This window comes from Podarcis erhardii, assembly GCF_964252035.2.
Source record: "Podarcis erhardii genome assembly, chromosome: 8".
NCBI classification, from domain to species: Eukaryota; Metazoa; Chordata; class Lepidosauria; order Squamata; family Lacertidae; genus Podarcis; species Podarcis erhardii.
This window is the reverse complement of record NC_138499.1, coordinates 14,728,329-14,739,759: the sequence shown is the minus strand read 5'-3', so window position 1 is coordinate 14,739,759 and position 11,431 is coordinate 14,728,329. Positions and strand designations below refer to the sequence as shown.

The 11,431-nt window shown below is 45.8% G+C and overlaps 1 protein-coding gene across 1 annotated transcript in view; it reads right to left on the bottom strand.

Annotated features, from left to right (window-relative positions):
* Window positions 1-230: 230 nt before the first annotated feature.
* The window catches only part of FBXO32 (F-box protein 32), a 32,445-nt gene continuing 21,244 nt past the window's right edge, over window positions 231-11,431 (bottom strand). The window contains exons 5-9 of the mRNA XM_081874579.1: window positions 6,400-6,493; window positions 4,690-4,874; window positions 4,392-4,574; window positions 3,015-3,158; window positions 231-700 (exon numbers count right to left, since the gene is read on the bottom strand). Coding sequence (XP_081730705.1) covers window positions 611-700; window positions 3,015-3,158; window positions 4,392-4,574; window positions 4,690-4,874; window positions 6,400-6,493 — 696 coding nt within the window. The 3' untranslated portion in view covers window positions 231-610. The remainder of the gene's footprint in view (window positions 701-3,014; window positions 3,159-4,391; window positions 4,575-4,689; window positions 4,875-6,399; window positions 6,494-11,431) is intronic.

Below are 11,431 nucleotides of genomic sequence, written 5' to 3'. Positions count from 1 at the left end.
GCCATCAACTCCCCCCCTTTAAATCTCTACAAAGTACAAACACTTCACATTGCATATCGGGTTGGCTGCAAAGCTTTTCAGAGGTAGAAAATGGTGTGGTGTGTACATTTTACATTGATTTTCATTTTATCTTAAAGGAGCTATGCCCTTGTAAGCTACCGATTCTAAAAATGTCTTCGGTATAAATATCTATTGTAAACAAAACCCAGAGTGGGAAGTAGTTCAACAGGTTTAGCCTAATCATGGTGTTTAATTTCTCTAGGCTTTGAAACCAGAGACATTTCATACGGATGCAAAAAAACAAACAAAACAAATTTGAATTTCCTAAGCAGAATAAGGATTCTCCCCAGTTGCTTGCACTCAGATTCTTACAAAGCATCATATATTTACAGTGTTTACACATTTATCAGTTCAGTTGGAAGGCCATATTCTCAAAAAGAGTTCAATGCCACTGAATCATGACTCCCTTCGCCTCCTAAAATCCTCTTGTCCTCTTGACTCCAAAGCCGTAATATTTACACACAATATACATTTTGAGCGGGCCTGTTCGGCAGTATAAAGTGTCCCATCAGAATAGCAAAATATTTACACAGTGAAATTACTTGGGGATTCAAAATCTGAACAAGTTGATGAAGTCCTGGGGTGAGAGAGAAGTCAAGCAGCCTTCTGGGTTGTTAGCTGTGCATGGATGATCGGTGCCCTGAAAAGGAAGAAAATCTGGTTGTATAGAGATGGTACCAATGTTGATGGCATATCTGTAAGGTAGCTTAGCGACAATAAAACAGCTTACTTGCAGCAAGGGGAGTTTTGCTGCTGCTGCTGCTGGAGGCACAAGCTGCAAGCTCAGCCAAGTCACTCATGCTGTCAACGTAGTCAAAGTGGCTGTTGGTCCACATGCATCAGAGATGGGGAACTAGGACCCTTGTACCTACGGGACCACCTCTCCTGGTATGCCCCGCGGAGGACCTTAAGGTCCATAAACACCACCACTTTGGAGGTCCCGAGCCTCAAGGAGGTTAGATTGGTTTCAACTAGGGCCAGGGCCTTTTCAGCACTGGCCCCGACTTGGTGAAACGCTCTGCCAAAGAGACTAGGGCCCTGCAGGATTTGACATCTTTCCGCAGGGCCTGCAAGACGGAGCTGTTCCGCCTGGCCTTCGGCTTAGACTCACTCTGACCCCTTATATGGGATTTGGTATACAAATTTTTCCCTTGGCTTTTCAGCACTGGCCCATGTAGGACCAGCATGGATAGCTGGCTCGGGTGACTATCTAATGTTTCTTCCCTTTATTTACCTGATTTATGGGCTACTACTACCTGCATTTTAAGCTGTATTTTAATTAACTGTTTGTTTTTCTTTTCTACTACGTTTTATTGTAATTTATATTTGGTGTTAGCCGCCCTGAGCCCGGGCCTGGCCAGGGAGGGCGGGGTATAAATAAAAATTAATTAATTAATATTATTATCACCATCATCATCCTAGGCCATTGGCCATGTTGGCCGGGGCTGATGGGACTTAGACTCCAACAACGGCTACATGCCCACAGCTTCCCTTTTCCCCACCATGGTCTTTAAGTTTTAGGAAGTGCACCAAAACTTGTCATTGTGGGCTATTCCGCCTACATCACAGCAACAAACATGGGTTTAAGGATGCTGAGAGGAGTCAGGAAACCCCTCGCAGAGCTACAATTCCCAGCACCCCTAATAAAACTACAGTTCTCAGGATTCTTTGGAGGATGCCATGACTGTTAAAGTGATATAAGACTGCTTAAACGTATGGTGGGGACTGTCAGTTTAGTGCAGAAAGTATTGATTTGACGTGTAGCAATCTTTCCTATTCTACTTCATTCAAGAGGGTTCTGGAAGCTTCTCTGTGTGAAAGAAACAAGCAGACGGTTCATGATGTTTGGGTTATTCCTTCAGAGAAGCTCAGTACAGCTGCCTTAAACTACAGTCATTCCTCATGTTACGTCTGCTTTAGGTTGTGTGTTTTCATCTTGCATCCTGCGGCAACCCGGAAGTACTAGAATGGGTTACTTCCTGGTTTGCCGCTCGCACAGGCGCAGAATTGCTGAATCGTGCTTCGCACCTGTGCAGATGCAGTGCTTCGAGTTGCGGGCTTTTCATGTTATGGGCGGGCCTCCGGAACGGACCCCGTCCGTAACACGAGGTACCACTGCAGTCTCTTATCTCTTTCTGTCAAGGTTATGCTGACTATCAAAGTAAGGCCAGAAGAAGCCTGGGTTTCACTTTCTCTTTCTATCTCTTTTCTTTCTGGTGTGGTGTTCTGTACATAGTATGCTTAAGTGTTAAGGTTTAGATTTACTATAAGTTATTGTAAGTTTAACTTAATTCCGCTGCAAGTGGATTTCTTACGGACAGTGGCAATCCTGAATGTATTGAATTTGTGCTACTCATTTGCCTTCAGTAGCAATAAAGCTCTGCTAGATGAAATATTAATTGTCTATTTATGGGGAATCCTGCAACGTGTTTAAGTTTTTACTCTGTTAACTATACACTGGAATATACTCTGGATCAATATTGAGTAGAATTTCACGGCAGGGTTTGCCAGCTCCCACTGATCTGCCTAGCTTTCAGTTTATCACGTGGCTGAGATCTCCACCCAACAGAAACGCTTTCACCGTTGTAACACCCAGGAATGGTTTGTGAAAGCGACTGACTAGGCAAAGAAACCAGAGGACAGGAGTCACCTAACCAGCCCCTGTGCAAGGACTTATGCTCATGCAGTGGGGCTCTTGCACCTCCATGAAACTGGCTCTGGTGGAAAGTCAGGAGAACCTTCAGAACAATGCGTGGAGGAGGAGAAGAGGAGAGATCGTGTCATCTAGCAAGCAGAACAGCTGGGAGAGTGCAGCACTGAATTCCACCCAGAGTCCAAGAGCTCAAGCTTTAAGACCCTTCAAGTGAGATGTTGCAATTGCAGTCCATGCAACATATCCTCTGCCCCAAGCTTAAACCTCCAGCCATTAAGAGGATTTGGGACTGGCCACCTACCTTCCAAGACAAGATATGGCAGTGTCTACAGAGCTGCAAAGAATCGCCGTACTGTTCCTTCCTTGGGTAGCACCTCACAAGCTTGAAATACATCTTCTTCCAATCCAAATGCCCCTTCTCCGACATGATTAGCCGTTTACGAATCTGAAACGTAAGAAAGTCCCACAATGGAATCACAGGCCTGGGAAATTTGTCCAAGGATTGGCTAGTTTAGGGCAGCTGCCGCAGCTCAGTGAGAGCCCCTGCTCTGCATGCAGAAAGTCCCAGGTTCAAATCCTCGGCATCTCCAGATTTGGCTGGGGGAGACCCTGAATGAAGCCCCAAAGAGCTGTTGGCAATCCTCATAGGCAATACAGAGCTGGGTGGTTCCCAATGATTTGATCCTGTATATGGCAGCTTCCTATTCTCCTATGAGCCAAACAACAGTGAAATGAGGATCAGGCAAATCCAAGACCCCCCCCCCCGAGAGAATATACGCCACAACCAAGCAAATTAAACACCCAAGTGTGGCATAAGTAGGAGACAGGAATAGTAGTAAAATTTACATAAATTCAGATCGATAAAACTAGGACTGCTGCCTGCTCAATGGTGAGAATTGTTCAGCATAGGATACGAACTAGGATCTGAAGCAGATCCTACCCAGGAGGGGGGAAATTCAGGAGCTTTTCGTGGTGAGTTCTGCAGCAAGCCGCTTTTTCAAATGAGTGGGGTCTTGTCTCTTTGGTGGCAGAAAATGCAGATATCTTGTTTCTTTGGATCCCCACCGTAGGACTTAAGAATGGTACAGGCATGCTCTCAGGAATTTTGCAGAAAGCTGGCAAGTACCTTCAAGACCCAAGACTAGTCTGGGCAGTATGGATGGATTAATCTGTCAAGTTAGGTTGCTCATATTTCCATATTTAAGTTTAGTTATTCACATCAAAGTTTACTCGTTTGTGTGTGTGTGTTGTTGTTGTTTTTTAAAAGTCCTCCTTAAAGTCCATCAGCGTGTTAAGTGCTAATTTTGCCTAACACACACACTTTTATCTGCAATTTTGACTCATTGACACTTTTTTTTGCAAAGCAGTTTTTTACTAATGCAATGCAACTCTGCATGTTACCGTCACTAACACATTCATTCTGCGAACATTTGTTTGGTTGAAGAGCTGAACAGCTAACTTCAGAACAGTGTGATTTTTGCAGATGGTTATGCTCTGGTTCATGTATTGTTTCAGAAACTGAGTTACACAGGTTCACCTTTAAAAGCCTAATTTCTCCTGCTTCACGACTGGGCAGTAAAACTAAACAAAACCCTGGTCTTATTTTCAGTATTTCTGCAGCTTCTGTGATCATCACTCTCCCCATAGTTTCAAGATTACAGCAGCCTATTATTATTACCTGTCTGTCTGTGAAATGGTAGTGGCAAAGCTTTTTCCACAGCAGCCGGTCCTCACTGAGCACCTGAAGACTTGGAGCTACTTGCCCAAGGCTCACCAGGTCTCTCCCATCTGTCAGGCGTTGCATGATGTTCAGTTGCAAACACAAGGGCAGGTCTGTAAAAGTCAGGCCCTTAAAGGCAGGCTGGCAGGGAAAAGACAGAGCGTGCAAAAAATATAAGGTGTGAAAAGAGCTTCGTGAAAGAGCAAGAAGCAACATTTTCGACAAGAAAACAAACAAGGCGGGGTACTCCACTCACCCTGGTGATTTGGATATTGTTCAGCTGCTGCTGCCAGTGAAGAATCGTCTCCATCCTATGGACCCACATGTTGATGTTGCCAACCAGGACAGACTTGCCAACGCTTTGGACCAACGTGCACAGAGACAGATACAGAGTCTGCAGCAATTCCCTGATTAGCCTGATATTCTGCTGGTCCTCCAAGACTTTGTGAATAGGAAAAGAGAAGGAATGAAATGAGACACAAAGACGATGAAAAATGCTAAAGAAGCACACATTCTATTCTTAGCAGTGAGACCATGTTTGCTTATTGCAGGGGTAGGCAACCTAAGGCCCAAGGGCTGGAAGCGGCCCATGAAGGCCGTTTAACCAGCCCCCGAACCGAGACGCTTGCTTGGTGAGTCCCTGCGCGCTGCGCTAAACCAGCACAGCACGGCACGGCACGGGGACTTTCTTCCACGGTTCTGGAAACTGCTTCTGCGCATGCCCAGATGCCGGAAATCACGTCTGCGGTGCTGGAAATTGCTTCTGCGCATGCCCAGATGCCAGAAATCGCTTCTGTGCAGGCATGATTTTCGGCGTCTGGGCGTGTGCAAAAGCAATTTTCGGCACCAGACATGCACAGACATGATTTCTGGCATCACGCTGCACTGGTCCGGCCCACAGAGGGAGTGATCCGGCCGATACCCAGCAAGCCTTGCTGGCCCCTGGCTTATTGTCCTTTGACTCCAGCCAGATGTGGCTCCACCTCAGACAGCAGGGAATGGCTATTCCAAAGCCATTCCTCCTAAACTCCCTTGTCCACGAAAAACACGAGTTGTGCACCCCACACTTCTGGCCTTGAACATCCTAAGCGAGCCTGTAGTGCAGGTACCAGCACTAAATAAGGGCCCCATCTGGTCTATACATTTAAAGCACTAGCACAGCACTTTAAACCGTCATGGCTTCCCCCAGAGAATCCTGGGAACTGTGGTTTAATGGTACTGAGAGCTGTTAAAAGGTAAAGCGACCCCTGACTGTTAGGTCCAGTCGCGGATGACTCTGGGGTTGCGGCACTCATCTTGCTAGATTGGCCAAGGAAGCTTCCGGGTCATATGGCCAGCATGACAAAGGCACTTCTGGCGAACCAGAGCAGCCATTTACCTTCCCGCCGGAGCGGTACCTATTTATCTACTTGCACTTTGATGTGCTTTCGAACTGCTAGGTGGGCAGGAGCTGGGATGGAGCAACGGGAGCTCACCCTGTCGCGGGGATTCAAACCGCCAACCTTCTGATTGGCAAGTCCTAGGCTCTGTGGTTTTAACCCACATTAAAACTTCAAACAAAACCAGACAAAACAAACCCAAGCTTCAAGGAAAATATTTCAGATGCTTCTCTGACATTTTGCTTTCCCCAGTCGCCAACTAAGCATCCCGAGATCTCTACATGGTCGCAAACTGGACCGGTGCCAGTTGCAAAACACGCCTGGCTCCCAGCTAATTTCTAACACTGCCATGGTCTCCCAGGTCATCATCCAACACTCTGGCTCTGCGGAAATGCGCTGAGAAGTGTGGGATGAATAAGGGAAGACATAGCCATCGCACGAACAAACCAGGACGAATATTCATCATTGAATGACCTCTATGTGAAATAATCAAATGTTCAACAAACAGCTTATCTGGAGGAACCCACAGCCTATTGCTTGCGAAGTTGGTAACCTTAGGTTTTCACCTTCCCGCCTTTTGCCTTTACCTTTCTGCACTACTTTTTCCAAGATGTTCATAAAGTTTTTCTGGGCAATTCCGCTCAGTGACGTTAGCTGAGACTTTGCTATCAGCTCCAACAGCTGTGGATAAAAATAAAGACATTCAGCCTTAAAGAGCACAAAGGCACTTTTCTAATCTTAGCTTCCTGGTCATGTGATGCACAGTAAAACAGTTCAGATGCTTGTTTGTTGCTTAACACACACTCTCTCTCTCCCTCCCCCCCCCCCCGTCTCTCTCTCTCTCTCTCTCTCTCTCTCTCTCTCTCTCTCTCTCTCTTTTTGGAGAAGGGAGGGAGGGAATGGATAGATAGACAAGAGAGCCAGAAAGGAAAGACAGATGCAGCAGCTTAAGCGATAGCAATCTTTCTGCCTCTTCTCGTTGGCTTAATTACTAAGCCAAGTCATTAAAACTGACAGCAGAGGAGAAAAATAGATTGTGGTCATCTAAGCTGCTTTGCTGAACATGGGAGCATCTTAACCACAAAGAGCGATGTGGGCAATTGCTTTTGCTACAGCAAGCAACTATATTTTGAGGTTCAGCTGCAGCCACCAAGGGCAGCTACATTAAAAAAAACTTGGGGGACACACTCGTTTCCAAAACATCCTTTCATATTTGCTATAGCACTAAGCATAACTTCATGCACACCAGGGTCCCTGCCCCCCTGGGAGCTTGCAATCTGAATTTCACAGTAGGAAATGCAACAGGATGTCGAGGGAGTGACAAGTGTAGCACTGGATTGTTATGAGCAAATGCGGTGAGATAATATGTAAACTCAGTTGGAGGACCAAGGGTCAGGCTTCCAAGGCAATGGAAGATATTGGTCCTGATTCAGTAGGGCATGCACACATTGCCAGCACGGATCAGATGCAGATACGTTGCTGGTGTCTGCCGTCGCCATTCAGGTCTGCACAACATAGATGGCGATAGGTCCTCTCATTTGTCTTGTGACACAGGGAGTGTGCAATAATGTGTGTATTGGCCCAAACTGCATTAAAAAGTGTGCCCATTGGGAGAAATCCACAACGTTAACAACAACAACATTTATACACCACCTTTTAATAAAATATCATAGGGTGTTGTACAACATTAAAAACATTTTATGGAACATAACAAAAACATAAAACAAGGAATAGTAATGGACAGCAATATGATAAATAAAATAAAATAAAATAAAATAAAATAAAATAAAATAAAATAAAATAAAATAAAATAAAAATAATTTATTTATACCCCACCCATCTGGCTGGGTTTCCTCAGCCACTCTGGGCGGCTTCCAACAGAACACTAAAATACAATAACCTTTAAACATTAAAAGCTTCCCTAAACAGGGCTGCCTTCAGATGTCTTCTAAAAGTTTGGTAGTTATTTTTCTCTTTGACATCTGATGGGAGAGTGTTCCACAGGGTGGGTGCCACTACCGAGAAGGCCCTCTGCCTGGCTCCCTGTAACTTGGCTTCTCGTAGTGAGGGAACCACCAGAAGGCCCTTGGAGCTGGACCTCAGTGCCCGGGCAGAACGATGGAGGTGGAGACGCTCCTTCAGGTATACAGGACCGAGGCCATTTAGGGCTTTAAAGGTCAGCACCAACACTTTGAATAATCAAAATAACAGCCCCTCCCAACACCTTCAACCTGGGCATAGGTTATTCAGTGGCTAAAGGCCTAGGTAGAGAGAAATGTTTTTGCCTGGCACCTAAATACATGTAACGATGGCACCAGGCAAGCCTCTCTGGGGAGAGCATTCCTCTGATGGGGAGCCACCACAGAAAAGCCCCATTCTCATGTTGCCACCCTCTGAACCCCTCAGGGAGGGGCCTCGGATGAGAAAAGCAGGGTCTGGGTCAGTTTGTATAGAGAGAGGCAGTCCTTAAGGTATTGAGATCCTGAGCTGTGTAAGGCACAAAAAATGCTGGTGAATTTCCACAAGGACCTTTTAAAGGGAAAAAAACAAAACTCGCAAACTGGTTTGGAAGTGTGGAGATATGAACCTACGATGAGAAAATGTACTTGACTGATTCACTTATCCCTAGTGAGAAGGGATTTCCCCTCTCTTCTAACCCTCTAGAGATGCTATTGCAGGCACAGGTAGTTGCAGTGAAAAACAGAACAGGTAAGTTTCCTTCCTTGAACCTCCCCATGTTAACGTATCTCAGGATTTGAGCCAGTGTCAAAAAGGCAAGATCTCTGCTGCAAGAGCTAAAAGGAACCTGCATGTACAGATGCAATATACCTTCACGCCCCACCAAACCCCATGTCCTGTTCATGAATTGTCACCTTCTATCCGTAGTTGGAACAACAACAACAACAACAACACCAGGCAGTTTGGACTTGTCATGAACCCGGCCAGGAAATTCTGACCATGTTATAATGATAAAACACATCAAGTCATGGGTTGAAAAGTGCTTTGCCCAGTGGGAAGAATGATAAGAATTTGTTTGCACTTATCAACGCCTTTCTATAAAGCCAGAACACATGGGACAAGGAGGAAAAGGGGGGGGCGTGGAGGCGAAGAACAGGAGAAGGAGATCGCTTCAGCTGCTCTCTCCTCTTACACAGCGCTGTCACCACCGTGTGACTATCAGCTCAAGGCGGGGAAGTGGCCGAGGGTGACTGATCCACCCGTCTGTTTATCTCCCCGGCCAACTTTGAACGCCAACAGATGGCTCTCCTACGTGAGTGTTCTATTAATACCTTGCATGTGGCCACATGACTGGTAGAAAAACCAAGGGAGACCGGGGTGGGGAAGGAGCCCTGGCTAATTTGCTAAGCCGTCTAACCCCGGCTAATCACCTTCATTTCTATGACTCACCATTTCAGGGGAAGTTAAAAAAAAACAAAAACATGAATACGCACACAGGTGTGCGTTTTTCAAATAGCTCCTGATGTGCTAACTAATCGCACACACAGACACGACAAGCGGAGTGATACACAAGCGCATGACATTGAGATGCTTTCAAACACGAAATCACACTTTCATGTGGTACAGCCCTTCACAACTTGGGGCCTGTTTACCTGCCAGACTGCCTCACCCCATGCATGCCCAATCAAATTCCTTGATCAGAGGAATCAGCACTATTACAGGTGCCACACAACACCTGTTCTGCATCTATAAGGACCTGATGTGCCAGCTACACTTTAGAACTCTCTGCCTACTGATCTCAGGCAGTCGCCTTCATTTGTATGCACTGCCTAAAAACATTTTTGTACAGTGGTACCTCGGGTTACAGACGCTTCAGGTTACAGACAATTCAGGTTACAGACTCCGCTAACCCATAAATAGTACCTCGGGTTAAGAACTTTGCCTCAGGATGAGAGCAGAAATCCGGTGGCACGGCAGCAGCAGGAGGCCCCATTAGTTAAAGTGGTACCTCAGGTTAAGAACAGTTTCAGGTTAAGAACGGACCTCCAGAACGAATTAAGTTATTAACCCAAGGTACCACTGTATACACAAGACTACCTGGATGTTTAGAAAGCTGATGAGAGTCTTAATCTGTTTCTTAAGTCTATTGCCATTTTTACTTTTTGAATGTATTAAATTGTTGTTCATTTTGCTTAGCCGTTAATTTTATTGCTTGACCTTTTTTTGTAAACTAAGGATTTTTAACAATCCGGCAGTGTATACGTTTTATGAAATCAACAAAAAGTCCTGGGGAACTGTGGTACATGGCCTGCTTGGCATTTGAAGCTGCTCCAAGAATGGTGGTGTTGTGGTGGTGGTTTTTTAATTAAGCTTTTAGACCTTAAGATTGTGGGGGTGGGGAAATGTCCTATATGGCTTGGTACCAGGAAATCCTGACCCCACACAAACATGCCTGGGTTTCTAAGAGCTTATTCACACTTACATTTTCTCCGCTCTTTCCAGGCCTAGTCCAGGCTCCTCGTCCCAAGTGCCCACTCTTTTTTTTGTTTTTGCTCCAGAGCTTCCCCTGTGAAAATCCCCTCTTTACAGCTGAATCGGGAGGAAATGTCAAGTCGTGGAAAAACCTAATTGCTGTTTGCTCCGATTCAGCTTTAAAGAGCAGGTTTTTGTGGGGAAAGCTCCGGAGCAAAAAGGGGGGGGGGGCAAAGCGGTGGTGATCAGACAAGGATATTTAAAGCCCAGACCTGTGCCTAGAAAGATTAGTGTAAAAGGTAGGTGTAGATAAGCCCCAAGATCACCACCTGAGGTCCTTTTCCAGGTACGCAGCTATCAGAAATTAGGTGAGCAGTAAAACAAGAAAGAGCTTTTTTTAGCCATGGCAGCCTGCCTTTGAAGGAGAGCCTCCTCAATTACTTTTGCATATCACACAAAGATCTCTAAATTTGCTGGGACCGTTTAATGTTCTTTCTGCTGCTACTCAATGATATTTTATTAGTAAATTTTATAGGTTTTTTCTTTTATAAAAAGTATACTTTCTTAAGACACTAAGACTTCCAAGTTCACCAAATCCCAAGAGAGTATAAAGGGGTACCTTAAACAAAATCCATGAGTCATGGTCTCTTGGCATGAGTCTCTTAATCACAGGGTTGTGAATTCGAGCTCCACACTGGGCAAATGATTCCTGCAATGCAGGGGGGGTGTACTAGATGACCTTCGTGGTCCCTTCCAACTATAATTCTTCGATTCTATGAGAACAACATTTTCCCCCCATCTTATATCCTGTATGGGGACGCGGGTGGCGCTGTGGGTTAAACCACAGAGCCTAGGACTTGCCGATCAGAAGGTCGGCGGTTCGAATCCCCACGACGGGGTGAGCTCCCGTTGCTCGGTCCCTGCTCCTGCCAAACTAGCAGTTCGAAAGCAGACAGTGCAAGTATATAGATAGGTACCGCTCCAGCGGGAAGGAAAACGGCATTTCCGTGCGCTGCTCTGGTTCGCCAGAAGCGGCTTAGCCATGCTGGCCACAGGACCCGGAAGCTGTATGCCGGCTCCCTCGGCCAATAAAGCGAGATGAGTGCCGCAACCCCAGAGTCGGCCACAACTGGACCTAATGGTTAGGGGTCCCTTTACCTTTTTATATCCTGTATGATCATTTCAGCA